Source organism: Lissotriton vulgaris, chromosome 1_2 (genome assembly GCF_964263255.1).
Source record: "Lissotriton vulgaris chromosome 1_2, aLisVul1.2, whole genome shotgun sequence".
NCBI lineage: Eukaryota > Metazoa > Chordata > Amphibia > Caudata > Salamandridae > Lissotriton > Lissotriton vulgaris.
This window is the reverse complement of record NC_141686.1, coordinates 44544802-44569128: the sequence shown is the minus strand read 5'-3', so window position 1 is coordinate 44569128 and position 24327 is coordinate 44544802. Positions and strand designations below refer to the sequence as shown.

The 24327-nt window shown below is 45.2% G+C and overlaps 1 protein-coding gene across 1 annotated transcript in view; it reads right to left on the bottom strand.

The window, feature by feature from the left end:
- The window catches only part of TMTC1 (transmembrane O-mannosyltransferase targeting cadherins 1), a 1524654-nt gene that overhangs the window by 1380042 nt on the left and 120285 nt on the right, over nucleotides 1–24327 (bottom strand). Inside the window, exon 2 of the mRNA XM_086952798.1 lies at nucleotides 18464–18641. Coding sequence (XP_086808924.1) covers nucleotides 18464–18641 — 178 coding nt within the window. The remainder of the gene's footprint in view (nucleotides 1–18463; nucleotides 18642–24327) is intronic.

Here is a 24327-nt window from a genome sequence, read left to right as displayed (position 1 = left end):
CAACCGGATATGTTACATCCTGATTTGTTATTGCCCGTTGATGTTCTAAAATTCGCAGTTTGACACTCTTGATTGTACTGCCAATATATTTCAAGCCACATGGGCAAGATAGGCAATACACTACGAAGGGAGTTGAGCATGTGATGAACTTATTATTCTCCCTACTTCTGGATTGACCCGGCACTTTGTAGGTAAGTACTCTTCAACTATTTTCACACGCTCTACATTTCCCACAAGTGAAGAAACCCTTCATTTCTTTCAGGGTTCCACTACTTTTGGGTTTCTGTGGCATAAGATGGCTTTGGACTATTTTATCTCGGATGGATTTCAATTTCTGGAATGTGATTAATGGACGATCTGGGACGTCCCTACCAATTACAGGGTCAGTTTGCAGTATGTGCCAATTTTTTGTTAATGTTTTCCTTAAATAATTGGCATCATCAGAAAAGGTTGTTGTCATACGGAATTTGTCAGTGATAGAGGTGGATTCCCTTGTATTCTCCTTGGGCAACAGTAGCTTGTTTCTGTGGATTTTGGCTACTTTACTGTAAGTTTTCTCTAAGAGAGTGCTGTCATACCCTCTGGTTTTAAACCATTTAATACATTCTTTTGCCTCCCTGGAGAAATCACAATCCCGTGAACAATTGCGTCGAATCCTTAGCAATTCTCCGTATGGTATGCTGCGAACTAAACTGGGGGGATGACTACTTCTGGCGTGTAATATGCTATTCCCCGCGGTGGGTTTTCTATACAAGGCTGTGTCCAATTTATTCCCACCATCGTTAAAGACCCTGAGATCTAGGTAATGTACCTCCCTGCTGCTGGTTTCACTGGTAAATTTTAAGTCCAAGTTATTCTTATTCAAAGCGCTAATGAAGTCCTCTGCCTCGCTGGAGGAGCCCCTCCATACGAGAAAAAGGTCATCAATATAGCGTCTCAATACCACAACCTGCGTCGCCCATTTTGCATTGTCACCTGCCATTGTTTCTTTCATCACCGGCCCATTGCGGCCAACTTGCCGATACACAGCTTTATTTAAAGGTTTTAAAATCTGGCGCCGTAAATTTCGAGCGCTTTAAAGGTATAAATATAAATATATACAATCTATAAAATGGCCGCGCTGTTTACATGCAAAATGAAATGTTTTTGGTGCCGTCATTGCTTTCTATGTACAGCTTGCAATGACGTGTTGATATATAGCCAGGAAACACTGACTATGAGCTAAACACTGACGAAGGACTAGACGTCCGAAACGCGTCTGTTTTGTTGCCGGATTAAAACGTTTTGATCACCCACCTTGGAGTGCTTCTACTTTGCTTGGAAAGAAAGCAGAGTTGTGAGCCTGGATTTGGACGCGCGGTAACAGCGCGTTGAAGCGCCCGCCCACGAGTGCCCTGGGATTTTGGTACAACCGGAGCTGGAATATATATATATATATATATATATATATATATATATATATATATATATATATATATATATATATATATACACACACAAGATCAATTAAGATACTGAGCTATTTTGTGTGAAAGCTGCATTATCTTTCAAATAAGCCCCTCTCTCACAGCAGAAATACACCATTTTAAATAAATATAAGTTTGACTCTCCTCTGGATTGCTCTTGGCTACCAGCAGCAGTGATAAATCTCTGGACATTATTATTCCACTGTGCCAACTTAATGACTGCAGTACTTTCCCACTGCCTTCTAAACTAAGTAGTTTTACATTATGACAAATCGAGCAAGAACACAGGCTATTTAACTGAGGCAAAGGAAAAGAGAATGTACAATGCCTGTTTATCAGCAAAGCCATTCACAGGCACGGAGGAGAATGCGTTTTATTCTGCACTGGTATTTATCAAAAAAAGTAGGAACAACAGTCAGTTTCAGCCGAGCAACTCCAGACCTTGGGAAAATGTATACTCTGGGCACAGACAACCATGCACCATCCTTCGCTCCCATGCACCATCCTTCGCTCCCGCTCTTTCTGTCCACTAGCATTGGCTGAACTGGCCTGCTGTGCAGGGGCATAGCTTGGTCAATAAGATTCGGGGGGTGAGCTTCTGATTTCCCGTCAATCACGCTGGCATATAATGTTATACATTATAGGACATGCAGGGCACATGAGAGAGGCTTAAGAACCAGTGGAAAGGGAGAAGTGTGTGCATTGCAGGGATGACACCTCCACTAAGTCAGAGCAGCGTCGCCACAATCAGTGCAAAAACAAAAAGCAAATTATAATAACACAACACTACAAAACGTTAAGTTATTATCATTTTATTATTCTGTAAGGAGCGTGCCAGTTTGGAGTGAGGCTGGGCTTGCCACAGGGTGAGGAGGAAGGAGTGGTTGCTGCTGTACCAAAAGGGTGCATGACGGTTCGGCCTGCGGCCTTTGGCCAGCCAAACCTTCATGCGCTCTTAGCATGTTCTCCACCGGCTGTATAGTACAGCCTGGGTAGAGAACATACACAGCCTCCCAGTCCCCGTCTGAGCACCAATCCATGGCACTCAGACCAATTACTGTGCTGCTGTCATGGTGACAGCAGCGTCGTGATTGGCTTATGGGCGCCTGGGTGCTGACGGGTGCCAGGAGAACATCGAGGATGGAGCAGAGGCTACAGCTGGTGACCAGCAATGACATGGTAAGTCTTCTATTTCTTTTGCTAAACCCTCTCTCCCCGCCCCCGCTCACCCACCAATATTCCCTACCAGCCACCACTGGTAGATTGGTAGGAGAACTAAGCAAGGGGAACACAATGTTTTTTTTAAAATCATCAAAACTTTTTAGGACTTTCAAAACAGAGATGAAAGAAAGTGTGTGTGTGTGTTTTTGACACTGTGTACATGCAAAAATCCGAGGGGAAATCCATAGGACACCTCACCATACCCGAGTGAAAGCACTTGTGCCCAACTATAACATACATTTATTAGGGGGGTCATAACACCATAAACAACCCCTCCCTGAAGCGATGCCCCTATTGCTGTGGTCGGTAGAGCCCATGGTCTGAAACTTTAGAAATTCGGAGCAAGGCAGCGTGCAGTTGTGGCTGGTAGGGAAGGGTGCTGTTGGCAGCCGTGTACAGTGCACTTGTGCAGCTCCTGTATGATTGTCTTCTCCTCCACCAAGTGCCTCACTCCTGAAATTTAGCAAGTAGATGGGGCAGGCCAGAGTTACATTTGCCTTGCACTTCCAGCTCTAGTCTGCGAGGGTGGGTTTCCATGAGGAAGTCGGCTGACTCAGCATGTTCTCCAGTCCCTTCATAGGGACCGCAGAGACAGGAGAGTGGGACAGTGTTAAAAATGGGGATCTCTAGTTGGCAGAGGTATGTACCTTTGTCCAACTACTGACCCTTGCTTCTAGTCAGGGTAAGGGGGATACCCACTTTAGATAATCCCCGCTCACCCCTGTGGTAGCTTGGCACGAGCAAACAGGCTTATCCCAAAGTCAATGTGTAAAGTATTTGTACTCAAAGCACACAGTAACACAGTGAAAACACCACAAATGGAAACCACACTAGTTTAAAAAAATAATTAGCACTTTAGAACAGTTATTGCAAGAATAGAACTTGTAGAAACAAAATAGCTCCACCTGGGGCTACTAGGGCGTTGGGACAGGCATAAATCCAAAGTACGGCACCAACCGCGAGGTGCACATCGTCGGCCACAGATTCACACAGACCCCCAAACAACAGTACCTTGGAAACAAAGTATATGGAAGATGCACGGCATTGTGGAGTTGAGTCGTGCTGAGGTCGAGGCTGGATTCCTAGTTGCCATGGGAAGGCGAGGCATTGTGTCCCTGAGGAGGCGATGCATCGAGTCCAGGACAGGGGAAATCGGCAGCGACAGTGGTGAGACATCGGTTACGGTGAGGTGATGCGAAGTTGAAGTTATTGGCTCCATTGTAACGGGTTGCGGGCGATGGCAGTGATGGCATTGGTGCGAGCGCTGGTGATGGGAGGGCTGATAACTGCAGGCATCAAAGTGCCTCAGAGCCGCAGTGCAGGTGGGGTGGTGCGTCATGCACTTCACGAGCGGTGCCCCGACCTCGGTGCAGGTTGCAGCCTCACTGGCGATGTCGCAGATGGCGTCAGAGTTGTTTTTCTCACCAGTTCCTGGGCCCTGAGAATTGAGTGGCTGGTGCTCTAAACATTTACAACAAGGGGTGGTGAGGGACAGAGTCTCTGAATTAAGCAGAAAGCTCTCACCCAGTCAAGAGATCAGGGCTAGATCCAACACCGTTTTTTAGCTCACTGCACCATCCCAGTTTCAGAACCTGGCTGTATGCAAATTAGTCTGTTCCTGTCCCAGTGCATGATGGGTACAGGGCAAACCAAACTACAAAAGCCAATTCTTACACTGGGAAGGAAACAAGCTCCCGGAGACCGGTTTCTGGCATTACAGCCGTCTTCGGCCCGGTTTGCTTGAATCCTGATGGTGCAATGAGCAAGGGTCTCACATCTGAGAATACCCTTCCACGCTTAGGGTGGACAAAAATATTTACAACAAGGGGTGGTGAGGGACAGAGTCTCTAAATTAAGCAGAAAGCTCTCACCCAGTCAAAAGATCAGGGCTAGATCCAACACCGTTTTTTAGCTCACTGCACCATCCCAGTTTCAGAACCTGGCTGTATGCAAATTAGTCTGTTCCTGTCCCAGTGCATGATGGGAACAGGGCAAACCAAACTACAAAAGCCAATTCTTACACTGGGAAGGAAACAAGCTCCCGGAGACCGGTTTCTGGCATTACAGCCGTCTTCGGCCCGGTTTGCTTGAATCCTGATGGTGCAATGAGCAAGGGTCTCACATCTGAGAATACCCTTCCACGCTTAGGGTGGACAAAAATATTTACAACAAGGGGTGGTGAGGGACAGAGTCTCTTAATTAAGCAGAAAGCTCTCACCCAGTCAAGAGATCAGGGCTAGATCCAACACCGTTTTTTTAGCTCACTGCACCATCCCAGTTTCAGAACCTGGCTGTATGCAAATTAGTCTGTTCCTGTCCCAGTGCATGATGGGAACAGGGCAAACCAAACTACAAAAGCCAATTCTTACACTGGGAAGGAAACAAGCTCCCGGAGACCGGTTTCTGGCATTACAGCCGTCTTCGGCCCGGTTTGCTTGAATCCTGATGGTGCAATGAGCAAGGGTCTCACATCTGAGAATACCCTTCCACGCTTAGGGTGGACAAAAATATTTACAACAAGGGGTGGTGAGGGACAGAGTCTCTGAATTAAGCAGAAAGCTCTCACCCAGTCAAGAGATCAGGGCTAGATCCAACACCGTTTTTTAGCTCACTGCACCATCCCAGTTTCAGAACCTGGCTGTATGCAAACTAGTCTGTTCCTGTCCCAGTGCATGATGGGAACAGGGCAAACCAAACTACAAAAGCCAATTCTTACACTGGGAAGGAAACAAGCTCCCGGAGACCGGTTTCTGGCATTACAGCCGTCTTCGGCCCGGTTTGCTTGAATCCTGATGGTGCAATGAGCAAGGGTCTCACATCTGAGAATACCCTTCCACGCTTAGGGTGGACAAAAATATTTACAACAAGGGGTGGTGAGGGACAGAGGCTCTGAATTACGCAGAAAGCTCTCACCCAGTCAAGAGATCAGGGCTAGATCCAACACCGTTTTTTAGCTCACTGCACCATCCCAGTTTCAGAACCTGGCTGTATGCAAATTAGTCTGTTCCTGTCCCAGTGCATGATGGGAAAAGGGCAAACCAAACTACAAAAGCCAATTCTTACACTGGGAAGGAAACAAGCTCCCGGAGACCGGTTTCTGGCATTACAGCCGTCTTCGGCCCGGTTTGCTTGAATCCTGATGGTGCAATGAGCAAGGGTCTCACATCTGAGAATACCCTTCCACGCTTAGGGTGGACAAAAATATTTACAACAAGGGGTGGTGAGGGACAGAGTCTCTGAATTAAGCAGAAAGCTCTCACCCAGTCAAGAGATCAGGGCTAGATCCAATACCGTTTTTTAGCTCACTGCACCATCCCAGTTTCAGAACCTGGCTGTATGCAAATTAGTCTGTTCCTGTCCCAGTGCATGATGGGAACAGGGCAAACCAAACTACAAAAGCCAATTCTTACACTGGGAAGGAAACAAGCTCCCGGAGACCGGTTTCTGGCATTACAGCCGTCTTCGGCCCGGTTTGCTTGAATCCTGATGGTTCAGGATTCAAGCAAGCCGGGCCGAAGACGGCTGAAATGCCAGAAACCGGTCCCCGGTAGCTTGTCTCCTTTCTGGTAAAGAATTGGCTTGGTAGTTTAGTCTGCCCTGTTCCCATGATGCACTGGGCCAGGGACAGACTGATTTGCATATAGCCAGGTTCTGAGCTGGGATGGGGCAGTGAGATAAATAACGGTGATGGAGCAAGCCCTGATATTTGGACTGGGTAAGAGTGGTCTGCTCAATTCAGACACTCTGTTCATCACCACCCCCTTTTGTGAATCGATTTTGGCCACTATAGGTGTGGCAGGGTATACTCAGACATGAGTCCCTTTCTCACTGCTCCATCAGGATTCAAGCAAGCCGGGCCGAAGACGGCTGAAATGCCAGAAACCGGTCCCCGGTAGCTTGTCTCCTTTCTGGTAAAGAATTGGCTTGGTAGTTTAGTCTGCCCTGTTCCCATGATGCACTGGGCCAGGGACAGACTGATTTGCATATAGCCAGGTTCTGAGCTGGGATGGGGCAGTGAGATAAATAACGGTGATGGAGCAAGCCCTGATCTTTGGACTGGGTAAGAGTGGTCTGCTCAATTCAGACACTCTGTTCATCACCACCCCCTTTTGTGAATCGATTTTGGCCACTATAGGTGTGGCAGGGTATACTCAGACATGAGTCCCTTTCTCACTGCTCCATCAGGATTCAAGCAAGCCGGGCCGAAGACGGCTGAAATGCCAGAAACCGGTCCCCGGTAGCTTGTCTCCTTTCTGGTAAAGAATTGGCTTGGTAGTTTAGTCTGCCCTGTTCCCATGATGCACTGGGCCAGGGACAGACTGATTTGCATATAGCCAGGTTCTGAGCTGGGATGGGGCAGTGAGATAAATAACGGTGATGGAGCAAGCCCTGATCTTTGGACTGGGTAAGAGTGGCCTGCTCAATTCAGACACTCTGTTCATCACCACCCCCTTTTGTGAATCGATGGTGCTCTAAACAGCACCAGCCACTCAATTCTCAGGGCCCAGGAACTGGAATTGGTACCATTTTGAATGCAGGAATCCACACAGGAGTCCAGGTGCTGGTCAGTGGGCTGCAGGTGAAGTCTTTGTGTCCCTGAGACTTCAGAACAGGAGACCAGCCCTGGGAGATTCTTCTTTAAGCAGGTTCACAGCAAAGTTCCAGTCTTTGTCCTCTCCTTGGTAGGAGTAGCAACTGCAAGCCAACCCAGCAAAGTACACAGCAAAGGGGCAGTACTCTTCCTTACAGCTCTCTAGCTCTTCTCATTGGCAAACGTATCTCTTGAGTCGAGAAGTGATCTAATTCTCTGGGGTTTAAGGTCCACTACTTATCCCTATTTTGTCTTTGTTCTCTTTGTGGCAAGGTTCTCTGAACCCAGTCCAAACCCCAAACCAGTTATGTCCTCTCTGGTGCAGCATGACCACAGGAGGTGGAGACAGCATTGTGCAAAGGAAACACAGGCTATTCAGGTTCACGTGAAACTCTTCCTACCCCTATAAAAGAAGCCAGGGTCTATTCAGTTCAGCTATGTGTCTCCCAGGAAAAGCAGGACACACCTGAACCCCCCTTGTGGCTGTCTACAGTAAATGCACATCCCCAGCCCCTGTCACTACAAAACCAGACCGTCAATACACATAACACCAGAGGCACACTGGATGGTTAAATAAGAAAATGACTACTTTCTAAAAGTGGCATTTCCAAACACACAATTTAAAAACCATCTTCCTAAAAAGATGTGTTATTAAATTCTGAGTTCAGAGAGCCTAAACTCCACTTCTCTATCTTGTCCCTAAGGAAGGTTATACTTGTAAGCTGTTACAAAGCAACTCCCATGTTAGACTATGGGACAGATAGCCTTTCAATAGTGAAAAACTAAGTACACAGTATTTCCCTATCAGGACACGTCACACACACCAGCACATGTCCTACCTTTCACATTCACTACACCCTACCCATGGGAGTACCTTGGGCCTACCTAAGGGGTGTCTTACATGTAAAAAAAGGGAAGTTTAGGGTCTGGCAAGTCGGTGCACTTGCCAAGTCAAAATGGCAGTCTAAGACTGCTCGAGCAGTAGCATTCAGTTTACAGGCACTGGGCACACACAGTGCACTTTACTAGGGACATACAAGTAAATCATGGATAACCAATTACCACAATAATTTATACAGGGAGCACTTGCACTTTAACACTGATCATCAGCAGTGACAGAGTGCCCAAAGCATTAAAACCATCAAACATGAGATCCAGCATACCATCAAAAATACAGGAGGTACAGGCAAAAAGTCAGGTGAAACCATGCCAATGATGCCAAGTCTAACAGGCAGCAAGGCACCAGTATGAAAGACTCAACATTTTTACTGGGTATGGTTGGTGTGCATACTACACAGCAGAAGCAGCCAGACTCATCCCTAAGATCTACAACATCTAACTGTATAGACTTTTCTAGTGAGTGCTTGCTGCCATTCTGAGTGAGCTAGAGTGGGCGCCTGTAACGTGAGGAGGGTTGTATTAGTGCATCAAACAATGGTTCTAGTGTTTCCAGAAAGAGTGGCATTGGACAGAATGCATGGGCAAACATCAGCTCAGGGTGGGGATGGGTGGTTCAAGTGAATGACAATTGCTGCCTCACCGGAATAGGCAGCCTCCAGTCCACTGGCATACCACAGATTGCCCATTCCACACTGGATGGCCTGTATGGCCTCAGACCCAAGTTTGGGCATCAAAATGCAAGTATTTTTATATTTTTAATTTACCATTCCAAGATGGCTGACAACCACACTGTTGAGATATATTAAAAAAAAAAAAAAGTGTGTGAAAGCACCACATTTAAAAATGAGCATCATGGCAGCATGTTCCAGCTTCTGGGCAATGCAAAAAATAAAAAATAAAAAAGAACTCAGCAAAAAAGACTGAGAATATTTGTGTGAGTAGGGTGTGAGGAGGATTTTGTAAACTCTACCATTCTCACAGATGTTTTCCTTCACCATGCTAAAACGCTAACAGCCACTCGGGTGATTACTTGCTGTTTGCTGTTTACATTAAAGTAGCATGAGTTTCCACTGAGATCAAACATAAAGAAAACCATCTGTTATTGAATTACAGTTAATAAATAGTTAATGTTTTTTATGTACTCCCATTTTGATTTTATGACTTCAATTCCACACCTGTATCGCATTTGCCTTGAACCCCTGTGCTACTATGAATGAGGCAAGGGTGTTCCAAGAAGTAATTTGGTTCATTTTTAACCAGATAAATTAGAATGTTGCTGGAGGTTAGCTAAAATGTATTAAGTTTATAGCCAGGTTAAAGCCAAAACCGAATGATTTTACTACAATTATATGTATAATATACCTACATAAGCGGGCTTTCAGCCACCTAACTTCATCCATTGGTCTGTTGCTGTGTCAATTCATATTTTGTTTCCACCCACTACAGCATACAGCATGGGACAATGGGTCAGTCTACTTCAGTCACTGGTTAACTTTACATTGAGTGACTTCATTTGCCCTTTCACAAAGAGCACATCCGCATACAAGGTAGTTCCTTTCAGTGCCAGTGTTTTCGTTTTTATTTTAAAATTACTTTAGTGTTGCCTTTGTGTTTAGAGCCCTGGGTGAAAGCATGATAAATCTACCAGATGTGAGCACAGGCCACATTCCAAGCTTTATCAGTGGATGTCTCCTGCCAATGGTATTGTAACTTGCATGTGAAGTGTCTTTTGTTTATCTATTTCACAGCATAACAAATTGCATCCATTTGAAACTGTTCTGTATTAACTTATACTCGTATTGCTGAGCATGCCGTTTGCAAACCCAAAGCTTCAATATTATACATCTGAAATCATAAGCGGACAATTCATGAGAACATATTTATTATGGACTCAATTTCACCAGTAAGAAAATGAGCTTTTATCGTCGTTAATTTGCAGCACTAGTAACACCTTTTAATTTTTTTCCTTCTTTCTGTGTTTTTTCCTTCTTTCTTGATTTCCATCCTTCTAGCCTTCTTTTTCTCTTCCTTTCCTTCTTTCTATTTTTTCTTTCTTTCTTTCCTTCTTTCTTTTTCTTTCTAGTTTCTTTCTTTCTTTCTTTCTTTCCTTTCTGTCTTTCTTTCCTTCTTTCACCCTTTCTTTTTCTATTTGTTCTTTTTTCTGTTTTTCTAGTTTTTCAATCATTCTTCAAATCCCCTTTTCCAGTTTTTTTTCTTCTTTCCTGCATTCCTTCCTTCCTGCCTACCTTCCTTCCTTCCTTACTTCTTTCTTTCAGTTCTTGCCTTCTTTCTGTTTTTCTTTCTTTCTTTCTTTCTTTCTTTCTTTCTTTCTTTCTTTCTTTCTGTCTTCCTTTTCTTTTATTTCCTTTTCTTCCTTCCCATTTTCTTTCTTTCGTTCTTTCAATGAACCCTTCTGTCTTTCATTCTATATTTCCCACATTCATGCTTTTTCACTTCTTTGATCTGTCCCTTCTTATTTTTACTCTTTATTTCTTACTTTACTTCTTTCTTACATTCTTTCCTGCTCTTCTTCCTTCAGTCTTTCCTTCTGTCCTTTTGTCTTTCATTGTTTTTTCTTTATTTCCTTCTTTCTTTCCTCCATTTTTTCTTTTCGTCCTTCTTTCTCCCCTCCCTTCTTTCTTTCTTTCTTTCTTTCTTTCTTTCTTTCTTTCTTTCTTTCTTTCTTTCTTTCTTTCTGTCTTTCTTTCTTCCTTTATTTTCTCTTTCCATCCTTCCTTCTTTCTTTTCTACTTTCTTTCTTGCCTTCATTATTTTCTTTTCGTTTGTTTTCTCTCTCTTTCTTTCTTTCTCTCTTCGTTCCTTTCATTCCCATAGGCAAAAGGCTGGTAAGCAATGGCAGAACGTTTTGCTTTTTTAGGTGTGTGTTAGCCAAGAACTTTGGATTTTCTAAAATTATGGGTAAAACATAGTACTTATAGAGGTTTTCAGCCACAATTTCATCATTTGTCTGTGGTTGTGTCATTCATATTTTTTTCCAACTCACTCAAGCATACATCAAGGGACAATACATCAGTCCACTTTAGCCATTAGCAGACTTCACTATGAGTCCCTTCACAATGAGCACATCCACACATAAAGTAGTCTCCTTTGCTGCCAGTGATTACTATGGTAAAATGTGGTTATGAGAATAGTGTTCTATCATCTCAGGAATACTTAAATATGCTGGTGTTATTGCACGTTTTTGTTAGATTAGATATAGAAAGGTGAAATATATTATCAATCACCAGAAAAAACATAAGGTCAATGCAAGAATGTAAATGTAAATGTGTTGTACTTGTATAGCGCACAGCTACCCCGGACCGGGGAGTCCCGGAGCTTGTACTCATACCGCTCAGAAACCCTTCCTGGCTTTCCTTGTGAAGTGTCCACTCCTGGGCACCTCCACCCAGCTGATCCTTCCCTCACCAAAGACCCGAACACAGCCAAAACCAACCTACACGATGGGATGAAAGAAGTAGCCGAGTGGATGAAGAACAGCCGTTTAAAACTGAATTCGGACAAAACGGAAGTCCTCATCTTAGGGTCATCCACCTCGGCCTGGGATGACTCTTGGTGGCCACCAGCCCTGGGAACCACACCCATACCAACGGATAACGCTCGTAACCTGGGCTTCATCCTGGACTCCTCCCTCTCGATGACCAGACAAGTCAATGCCGTCTCATGATCCTGCTTCAACATCCTACGCATGCTCAAAAAAGCCTTCCTCTGGATCCCCACTGAAACAGGAAAGACGATCACCCACGCACTGGCCCCAGCCGACTGGATTACGGAAACACCCTTTACGCCGGAACCACAGCCAAACTACAGAAAAAACTTCAACGCATCCAAAACGCATCAGCCAGACTCGTATTGGACATCCCTCGTCAAGCTCACATTTCCGGTCACCTGAAAGATATCCACTGGCTCCCCGTCAACAAGAGAATAACGTTCCGTCTCCTCACCCACGCACACAAAGCCCTCTATGACCTAGGACCCGAATGCCTCAACACGAGACTGTCCTTCTACACCCCCACCCGCCAACTACGTTCATCCAACCAAGCCCTCGCCGCCATTCCACGCATCCACAGATCCACCATGGGGGGAAGATCCTTCTCCTACTTAGCGGCCAAGACCTGGAATTCTCTCCCCACCCACCTCCGCCTAACTCAGAGCCACCTCTCCTTCAGAAAGCAATTAAAAACTTGCATATTCGATAAGTAAATACTCCCGCCTCCTCAAGCGCCTTGAGACCCTCTGGGTGAGTAGTGCGCTATATAAATTTTTGAACTTGAATGTGAACATGGTGAAACCAGGCATCCCTCCCGCTGTTGGGGCCGTTGTGGAGATTAAGCAAGCTATTGCCCAGAGTTGCAGCGTGGGACCCATGATTAGAATAGGCACTGAGGCGAGAATATCCGGTCAGAGGAATTTATGAGCCCGAGACCCGCTGAGGTAGGAATAGAACCCTGGTCCCTGGCCAGAACTCTGCATCAAGGTCTGCCGCTCTAACCATTGAGCCACACTCCTCCACAGAATGTCACATGATAACACTGACAGAAACCATCTAATTAAAACAGGTGTCAAATACATGTGTATGCATGGGAACGTTCCTAAAACAGGAATCAATTCACCAAGCCTGAACTGAGCAGAGTGCAAACACATATATTTTGACAACAAGTACTCAGAGTTCCATGACCTTACAAAGGAACTCGGGCTTCAGCCATTATCCTTTATACCTACAATGAGCTCCTCAGTTACATGAAGTATCCCTAAAATGTACGTCAGGGAGTGCTTTATTGTACCTATAATATATGGGAGTATATTATTCAAGTATACAATCAAGTATTGAATTTTTTTACTTACATTTGTGCTCTGATGTCAGAACACGCCTGTGATAACAAAATTACATCACATACAGCTCATAGACGTTTTTTACAAGCTGTTAGTGCTGTCATAATGGCCTTTGGTTATGCAGCTGCCACTTTTACTCATAAAACACAGAAGAAGGTCAGAAGCCCTCCACGTGGACACAATTTATGTGGGAGTGGAAGCATTGATAATTAAACTATCTCATACTTCTTTTTTTTTTTTTTTTTTTTTTTTTAAATTTCACTATCTCATACTTCTACCACAGCCCCAGCACCATCCTTGGATACCTGAGCATTGTTTACTGTGTTCGACTGGCCCATCAGGCACTCTGGAACTTCAAGATAGGCTGGCTTGAAATGACCAGTGTGTGGGCTGATTGTTTTTGGAACAGTGGTTAATTTGTGAAAAAATAAGTGGCGGACTCTCGTACCGAGGCTACTTGCCTAGTCCATTGCGCTTATTAGTGCCGCCTAAAACAGAGCCAACTACTAATCATGAAACCCAATAAGTGTCAAGAGGATGTCACGTAATGGCCAGAGATGCTGACTTTGGATCTGGGGAACCAGGTTCGAGTCTCACCGTAGGCTCAACATTGTGTGATTCTAGGCAAATCACTTAATCTCCCACGTGCATACCAAAAATGAATGTGTCCTTAACTGGTGCTCATGAGAAGCGCACCAATACCTTTGGGTTGAGTTCGCGCTGTAAATGTCAGTGTTGATGATTAAGTGCCGATGCCAAGCACCGGCTCAAATTAATCACTGTTTTAAATCCTTCACGTCCAACGGGACCAAAAAAACATGTCACATACTCACCCTTTCAAGCCAGCTAACAGATTGCCCATTATGCTAGTCTAACACTGACTATTGCCTCGCAAAATTGGAGGAAGGTGTAAGTTGTGAGCCAACACCTTCAGCATGACAGACGCTGGCAAAAGTGGGGACGTTTTCCAAGAGGCTCTTTGGATTTTTGGTCAGTGTAACAGAAAGCGCGTTTTTGGCAGCTGTTAGACTTGGCATCTTTTGGCGTGTTTCGCCTGAGTTTTTGCTTTCTGACCTCCTGGTTTGACTCTGTTTTTGCTGGCTTATTGTTTCTGCGCACTTTCGCACTGCTGATCAGCGGTAAAGTTCAAGTGCTCCTGTGGTAAAATGTGTCATGGATTGGTGTTTCCATGATGGGCCTATTTAATGTATGTGTCAGTCCCTAGTAAAGTGCACTGGGTGTGTCAGGGCCTGTAAATCAAAGGCTGTTAGTGGGCTGCAGCACTGGATTGTGCCACCCACACAAACAGCCTTTAAATGTAACTCTGGCCTGCCATTGCAGAGCTTGTGTGCAGTCTGCTACTGTCATGTCAACTTGGCAAGTGCACCCACTTGCCAGGCCCTAACTTTCCCTTTTCTTACATATCAGTCAACCCTAAGGTAGGCCCAGGGTACCCCAGTGGGCAGGGTGCAGTGGGTGTGAAAGGCAGGACATGCCCTAGTGTGTGTGGCGTGCCCTGATAGTGAATTACTGCCCATTTCGTTTTTCACTATTGCAAGGCCACCTGTTCCCCATAAGACAGAATGGGGAGTTTGTTTATACCATCTTATAAAACATAGCTGGCCCTGGGAACTAGGTTGGAAAATAAAATTTAGTATGCCTGGACTCAGAATCTAAAGATGCATCTTTTAGTGAAGGTGATTTTTACATTCTGTGTTTGGAAATACCACTTTAAAAAAAGTAGGTATTCTCTTGCCTAACCATCCAGTGAGCCTCTGCTGGGTTTGAGGATTGACTGTCTGGGTTTTGGATGACAGGGGCTGGGAGCAGGAGTGGCTACCGATAGTCTAGGTTGGTCAGGAAAGGGCTGAATAGACCTGGGCTGCATTTAGTGTAGGGCTTGCACCTGAATGGACCTAGTCTGCTTCTGACAATGCCATCTCCACCTCCTGCCAGGAAGCCACACCAAAGAGGGCAGAACTGGTTCTGGCTGGGCACAGACACCCTCTGCCTAAGAGGACAAAGGATTTTGTGGTATAAATATTGGGCCCAAACCCCTGAACTTTAAAACTCTTTTGGATCAAGAAGCCTGCCAAATAGAAGAGCTGGAGAAGCTTTGAAGAGAAACTATCACTTTGTTGTGTGGTTTGCCTGCAGTGGCTGTTTCTGTCTTGGGCAGTGAAAGGACTGGACTGAACTTTCTGCAATCTACTTTTGTGAGTTTCTCCAGGGGCTTGAGGTAGAGCTTGCCCCCTGTTCGAGAAGTCTTAGGAACAGCAAAGACTTGAAGGCACTGCCGATGTCAATGCCACACCGCGAACTTGGTCTCACTGACGACGCCTGCTAACACCGCCACTGCCACTAATCCTTGCTCGCACTGCGACCTGTGGGATCCACACCCCACATTGCCTCGCTTCACGATGACGCCTTGGCCTCCGTGATGACAACACTCCACGCCGAAATAGGCACTGCTGCTTGCACAGTGGTTCGAGGGCACCTCTCGTAAAGTTACACGATGCACCGCCCTCATCCCGCACCCCAGGCTTGGCCTACCGGTGCTGGTGTCATCGACTTCAGTTCGTCAGCTGACGACAACACTTCAGCAACAACAATGCTGCTGCGTGCAACGTGACCTGCAGGCACTGTGACAAGCACAGCATCACTATGCACCGCAACCCTGGTTTCACCTACGACGTCATCTGACGCCCCCGGTGAGCCGCTGCTCTCACCGCGACCTGAGGGCATTGCACGGCGCACCACTACACTTCGCACCGCAGCTCCTAACGCATGCCGACGCCAGCGCTCCACACTTCAACAGCGAGGAGTTCAATCTGCAACACGTGTGACTTCGAGGGCCCGACGACTCCTGAACCGACCTCCAGAACCGACGCCTGCTGAGGCCGTGCTTTCGGAAGATCAACGAGAGGTCGCCGACACCCTGCATTTCTAAAGGTACTGTCTTGCAGGTCATCCCGACACCGTAGCTCGCTTGCGACGCCGCGGTCCGACTGAACTGTTTTGATTTGTCTGTTCACGACGCCATGATAGCCCCAGAGGGATTGTTGTTCAAGGTTATTTTAATAACTGAAGATTTCTAAGTACTGTATTGTGGATTCTTATTGTTTTTGGTCTTGTCTTGAGTATATAAAAATATTGGATATTTTTCTAAACTGGTGTGGTGCCCTTTTGTAGTGCTTACACTGTATTACTGTTGGTTATGTGCAAATGCTTTACACACTGCCTCTAGAATAAGCCTGACTGCTCATGCCAAGCTATCAAGGGGGAGGTGAGCAGGGGTTATTTTAGGAGTGTAACTCCCTTATCCTAGAAAGAAGGGTTCCTATTTGGACAAAGTAACCTACCTCTGCCAACTTGAGACCCCCATTTCTAACAGCAGCATTTAAATTATTTATGAAGCATGAACTAGAATTATGCTTTGGAATATGCAGGTGTGTTTTCTTGAAAATGATGCAATTCAAAGACAATGTCCTGAAAGGTAACAGTTATTAGGCAGTTAATCATAGCATGCACATGGCATTACTTGGGTGGACAAGAAGGAGATAACTCATAATTTTGTCAAAAAAGAACTTATTCAGTTTTATGTAGAAAAAAATAATTTCATGGTCGAATACAGTTGAGGAAACAGCACTGCATAGAATGTAATGACAACCACATGGGACTTGGTGCAACAAACGTGAATAAATAGTGCAGGTTGCGACGCAAGTGAAAAAGAAAACAGCTTAATCGGCGCACTGTGCAAGTGGTGCAAGCTATTTACAGTGGGTGGCTAGAACGGCGCATGTGACATTGTGATATCACAGTGGGCACAATTAGTTTTGATTCAGGTCTTAAAGCCACTAGAAGAAAAGTGCGCCTGTTATTCAGGCTGTTGTGTCGACGGCGTTTCGATCCGGAGAAGTTAGGATCATCATCAGGACTGGTTGTCTGAATTGGGAAGTGCTTTAAAGGATCCCAGTGAATGTGGATCCTGAAGACTAAGTAGAGGAGGTAGGTTGGTATATGGCAGTTAGGTGAGTCACCGATGAAATGGTGTCAACGCTAATGGGCCAGGTGAAAATACATGTCTATTGTAGCTGGTCCCTTGCTCTTGACAGAAGAATCAAGCTTTCCTGGCTTTGTGGGTTGGCCTTGCTCGGTTATTTACTTGGTTGTGGATTCTGCTTTCTAGCCGGCTGAGTCGCGCTAGCGGTCAGCGCTCTATCAATTAGCGTGACCGTCCGTGTGTGGTTGCAGTCGGGAGTCTTGAAAATGATGGCTCCATTTCATCCAAGTGGCCACTTATGTGTGAAACCGTTAGTCATACATGACTTCCAGTCTAAAGCATACGTTTTACTGGACTTATAGTAATTTAGCTAACTGTAAAAATTTGGCTGGCTAAGCTAACTATAAAAATTCGGTCTGCAAAATCCAAGTATGAAAATGATCTTGACTTGAATGTCATAACTGGCTGAAAGCGACATACATAAAACTGGACCACTTAGGAGTTATGGAAAGAGTGATGTAAAAATAGCTCATTATAATATAAGGAATAAAATGCCTAAAAGGGATTTTGGTATTCTCCTCAGAGTTCCATGACCTTATAAAGGCACTAAAGCTTGCAGCCTCATGCCGCGACATGGACATAAAAATCCTTGGTGACTTGTATCAGAGCTTAATTTGTAAAAATAAATATGTGCCAGGGCCCTCGTCAAGAGGCCATGGCAGCTTGCACTGCTTATTGCCCATATATGTGCCACCGGTGACAGAATAAACACGACTTGTATCAGAGCTTAATTTGTAAAAATAAATATGTGCCAGGGCCCTCGTCAAGAGGCCATGGCAGCTTGCACTGCTTATTGCCCATATATGTGCCACCGGTGACAGAATAAACACAACTACTTTTCAACACACCCTACAAGTATGACATGTCAGACTGTTCCAGACACGAAAGCTACAATAATGGATTGGGCAGCAAATATTAGTCATTTCTAATGTTCTTTGAAAAAATAAACAACTGTTGTTGTGTTAATCTCTTATTTAGATAAGCAATGCAGACTGTCAAAAGTGCCAGGGTTAACAATTAAGTTATGGTGCCAAGCACTGGAAGCCACCGGCTCAAATTAAGCACTGATTGTAATATCCCTATAACACATGGTGGAGGAAATGTATCCCTTCTCTCTCCATCCTTCACTTCCTTCTGATGCATTTGTATTGTTAACTCTCATGTGGTATTGCACTAAATGACGCAATCTTAGTACTAAAGAACAGTCAGACATGCTTAACCCACTTGAACTAAATTGCATGTACAATTATCTGCTTTTTATGGAAATTTTCAATCAATGATAGCAAGCTATTTGACTGCCAGTTACTTGGAAATCATGCGGAAAAGCGCGTGCCCACCTTGCCATATGAGTTGAGTTCATTGTATACTTACAGCTTCAGTGTGAACGGGGTGAACGGCGAACACCAGGGCTGTGACGAATGCCGGCCTTCTATCCTTAAACACTGCTTTGTCACATGTGTACATCAGCATCGAAGTCACCACACAATGCAGAATTACGTTCACCGCATGGAAGTAAAATGGGTCCATACCAGTCAGCATTATATTCAACCTGCGGAAAAGTGAGTAGCGATAAGTTAGGTCGAACAATCCTTTATACACAGAGATAGCAAGGTTTCTTATATTCTATGAAGCCCCCGTTCTGTTGTGATTCCCACTGTAGTAAACATGAACAAAGTCAATTGTTTTGTTTTTGCATATTAACTATGTATTGTTAAGCTTCAGTAATGCTTATGAAATAGGTACAAGATAAGCAGTAACAGTACAAGCTTCCCTCACACATAGAGCGGGGACTGCATAGAAGACCACTTTGCAAGTTTTGTCCACGTGCAGAACAGGTACATTGTAGCACTGGGACCAACAGTAAAAACTTCACTCACTCATACAATCCCTGGGAAGATTGCTTCAGCTCTTGTTGACTGCTATTTCAACATGGCGGAATCGATGGTAGTGGTTTCAGGCACACTGCCAGTACCCTGTCACAGGCACCACCTATGACACTAGGAGCTGTCCTACACTCCAGGAAGCAATGAAAGCACTCTTTAGCCGAGCGCCAGCAATGCCCACACCCAGAGGTTTCAAACATTGTTGCATCATGCGCTTTACACTTGCATGCACAATGACCATTGATGTAAAAGAAAGACTACAATGGGTCCACATATGAGGCACAAAAATGGGGGGCCTGAGGAGGTTTTTAGGACCAGCGCGGGCAAACTCCCCGAAATAAGACAATGAAACACAACAAAAAGCCCTCAGTTCCGGGGTCGCACAAGGCGAGTAGTGTGTGGAGCAGACTATGCTAGGAGGGAGGGGGGAGTCCCTTTTTAGGACAGTTTCCCTCACACATGCTTCATCATCGGGATACCTCATCGCAGCGAGAGAGGAGCTCAGGAAAAAATATATATAATATTAATGATGTTGCCACTGAGTGATTCCTTTTCCAGGATGCTGAAGCAACCACTTGTATGCGAGAAGAGAGCAACAAACAACAAGGTGATTGAAAGGATTCTAGTCCACACTTTTTCACACACTACCCCACTCTAGACAAAACCCACAGTATGCAAATAAATCATAGTCCTGAACCACTGGGAACAGTCCTGGTAAGGTCCTTTCTAGACAGACACACAGGAAAACCAGGACTGGTTGAATCCTTTGACATAGGAAGCATGGGACCCACGTTTGGGCATACCAGCTCCCCTCAGGGCTTTGCCTGCAACAAACAACAAGGCGATGATGGATGGTTAATATAAGCCACTGGTGATAGCTCAGGGCCACATTCCAGCCCGTTGTTTTTAAACTTTTCCTGTCTGAAGTGACATGGTGGGAAAAATAACAATGGACTGGTTTGTGGCCCAGAGTAATTACCGGTGGCTAAGACTAATTTGAGAAATCCACCAATCGCTTTTTTGTTTTCATTATAATGCCCCAAGTGCTTCAGTTATGCACAGATCTGGATCTCATGCTCACTGTGTCATAGGACTCAAGCTGCATCCAACTGACAAGGCTCAAGTGGTCTTGGGTTACTTACCATCCTGTTTAGGTAGAACATGGCATTGGGATTATGGCTGGATTTCCCCTATGGGAGCAGGACTAGGGCTAAAGGACTCAAACTGCACCCTAACTGACAAGGCCAAAGTAGACAAACACTTTTCTGGGGTGGCTTGAGTTCCCACTCAGAGAGGACTTGGCCTGGCAGTTCAAGCTAGAGGAGAGGTGTGGCTCACTGGTTAGAGGCAGCAGACCTGTAAGCAGAGAACAGCCCGGGACCAGGGTTCAATTCCTGACGAGGCAGGGTCGTGGACCAGGAGTCAACGGACTCGATAATTCTCGCCTCAGTGCCTACTCTAACCAGGGAACACACTCGGTAACTCTGGGCATTAAGCTTGCCTCATCTCTACAACGGCCCCCCACAGACACCGGGGATGCCTGGTTTCACCCTGGAGATACCCAGAAAGGGACCATCTCACAGGGAAAACCAGGACAGGTTCTCCAGCGGTCTACAGCGCCAGGACACTCGGGTAGAGTAACAGTGCGCTTTACAAGAATCCCACATTGTCCCTACCGGCACAGGTCCAGCCTGATCTGCATGTGTTTGACTCTTGTCTGAAGTGACATGGTGGGCAAAAAAGTGATGGTCATGAAGACAGCCCATAGTGATTAACAGTGGCTGAGATTAATTCAAGCAATTCACCCATCACTTCTCTGTTTTGATTTCATAACTGAGCCTACATTCCATCAATATAAACTTGCCTTGCTTCACAGCAATATGTGTGTTCATTAACAGAGCAAGGATAGTCCTTTAATTTCCAGCTTATGTGACCATTTTTATAACATCAATCCACAGTTTCTACAATGTTAAAATGCCCACCAACTAGACACCCAGCTACCAGAACGTGGCCTTACAATCACCAGATTATATAATTAAATGTGTCTCTCTGCATGCGGTTAGTAAATTGGGAGACAATTACCCTGGCGGTTGAAGAAGGGCGGTGACTCGTAACCCCCTGAACACCACCCAGAATTAGCCCATCAAAAAGTTACTCCAATTACACTGATTTCATGTATTTATTTATTTATTTTTATTTTCTTTTAAGAGTTTTATATAGCGCTGCAAGACCTGGAGGTATCAGACCGCTTTACATGAGGAATTTAGCATTTAGCATATTACAAACGTTACAAAATGTCAGGTTCTGTAAGTCCCTAAAGGAACCACAGCCTTGGTGATGAAAGAAGGCAGGGCACATTTGCATGGGCCACACCATAGATGAGCCCCACACCAGTGCAGACAATCAGCACTAATCTGCAGCATGTGTGGCCTATGACATAGTATTCACATAGCGGGTGTATTTAGTAAGGGCTCAGGAGTTTAGCAATCAAATTAAATCAACACTTTTTAGTGAGACCTTCCCAGCGTGTCTCCAACCACGAACAAACACTCCAGTGATAAAATTACTGGGGTACACTCATTCTCCTCCCATGTGTACTATGTAATGTTATGCTCATAGACAGCATCCAAGAACAATTTTTTAACACAGCTCTCCTCTCTCGATTTGACATGATCAGGGCTGGCTTCAGCGCTGGTGGCTCCTGGTCCGACAATCACTTTTGGCGCTTCCTAGTGCCCATGACCGCTTCCTCGGATTCTCTCGCTACCACAGGGCAAAAGTCCTCCTTATCTCTCCTAACATAATATATAGCTAAACACAGCACCCCTGGGGAGATCATCGCCCCCCCTCCACAGGTCAGGACGGCCGCACCAGTCGCACTGCCCTAAAGCCAGGCCAGCCCTGGACCTGGTGGCCTACAGGCACCATGTGTTTCACCACTGGGCCACCAAGACCTCTCAAGCTGATTGTTTACAGACGCATCAGTCTTCCCTTTTCCTCCTAAGCCACTCAGTCAGACTGCACACTCTCAGCAGACGACATTTCATGGAGTGATGCTGTGATTAAAAGCATCTGGGGAAGGATTATTCAATCGCTTTCTCGCGAAGTAAGTAGACAGCGGCACAAATAAAGTTCCTGTCTCTTATGCTGGTGATCTTAATATCTCAGCCACATTGCTTACATCAGCATGAACACAGAAGTTTAAAATAATCTTATTTAACCATTACTTTAAAAAACTTGAAACAAATTTGCTGCATTCAATCTACATAAAAGCAGCCTGACAGACATAATATTTTTTATTTAATGCAGAATGTACTATAAATGCATTATTTAAGATTTCCTACATGCCACAGAATAATCCTGAGAGACAGTGTCTAATATACCTTCTGTGGTTGTGTCTTTTATAACTGTGTAGTCTGTCAGAACATGAATTATTTAAATTAAATTACACTTTTAAACTGTGCAATCACACATCTTTCTAAACGTAGCAGCAACAGGATTCCTTTTCAGGTTCCTTTCTTTGGTGGGGAAGGCAGTAGGAAGCTCACAGGAAAACCGGCTGCAATGGGATCTCAGGATTTATGGTTGGTTGCGTGTTATTTACAGATCAGGGTGGCAGCCCCTTCCATCATAATCACACTGACAGGTCTGGAACAGTATTTGGAAGTCTCCAAAATCAGGTGAGTGAGGGAACCTATTGTGTATGATCAATCAGGGGCGGCTCCTCCACTAGGGCGGAGAAGCGTCGCCCCACTGCTTTCTCACAGTGCGAGAAACAGGAATATAAAATGGTAAAAACTTTCAGTTATTACCATTTTATGTTTGGCTGTGGGAGGCCAGGTGGGCGGGGTGCTTTGAGAGCAGGGTAGGGGAGGAGTGGTGTGCCTGCCCACTCCTGAGTGCACAAAGACTCCTGGGGCCACCCAAACCAGTCATGCACACTCTGCCCTTCTCAATGCAGGGTGAAATGCAGCCTACATGGAGAAAATGACCTTCCCATAAGCCCCTGTCTAGGCGGCATCCAGTTGTGATTAGCTTAGGGGAGGGAGGGTGCCTGGCTGCCTGCTTCTGCTTCCTGTTACTGGAGAGCAGAGAAGACGCAGGACCGGGCAGGCAAAAAGCTAAGTTTGACTACATATATATTTTTTATTAAATTAAACCACCCCTGTGCAACTTCCCCGCCCTGCCCCACCCACCCACCCGCTATTCATGCCGGCAGCGACTGGTGATCATCCCTGCACAACGATTTCAGCCACCACCTCCTTTTCAGGTTTAAAAGCCTGCGTCGAATATGCTGACAGAGTGAAAGCCTTCTCTGGGAGGGATATACCGTGAACTTCCCAGAGATGAAAAGATGCTGTCTTGGCCTGATGCAATGAAAAGGTCCCTACAGCACATAGCATTCTTTGATGGAGAAACAATCTGCCTGGAAGTGATGTCTCTGGAGGCTCTACATTACAATAATTACAATAATCGTCCTACTATTGATGAAATAGTTCACAATCGCCACATTTACTCGTAGATCGTACATGGAGCAGCAAGTCTTATCAAGGGTCTCAACAAATATGACAATAATACCCCCACTGAAACTTCAGTGGTTGCCTTTACCAGCACTCACCATATTCAAAACTAGCTGCATAATCTACAAACCAATATCCCTCCCTTTCCCGTGGTACTCGGCACACCCGCAGCCACGAAATCACCAAACTGGAGACAAAGAAGTGCAGCAAAGAAAAAACAGACTAGGGACAAATAAGCGCTCAAAAGGAAAAAAGAAGGCAACAGGTCTTCTCCATCTATGCACCCAAGATCGGGAACAACATCCCTGTGTCCATTAGGACTAAGCTATCCCTGCTCCACTTTAGGAATCAACTGAAGACTCACCTCTTTAATGATCACATCATGATGCAGTAACAGTCCACTTTTGCTCTTTGAAACTATCTAACTTTCGAAGCACCCTGCCTTTCCTTGGACCCTAAACAGCACCCGCTTGCCTTTCAGCTCGGTTTGTGCTATATACATTCCATATGAAATGTACTGTGCAGGTCTTGTTCATCACTTTACATTGGAGCATTAAGAATCAGTTGCTGGTCATGCTATAGGCAGAAGAAGGTTATTAGACTTGGCCTCCTTGGTGTGATTTCCCCTGACCTTTTGCTTCTAACTCCTACAATTTTGACTGTGTAATGGATTTAGATTTTGCTGCCTCAATGCTTTGGGTACTTTACCACTACCGGTCAGTGTCAAAGTGCGAGTGCTCCCTCAAATATGCCTATCCATGATTGGCATATTTGAGTTATTGTTAAGTCCCTAGTAAAGTGCACTGTGTCTGCCCAGGGCCTGTAAATTGAA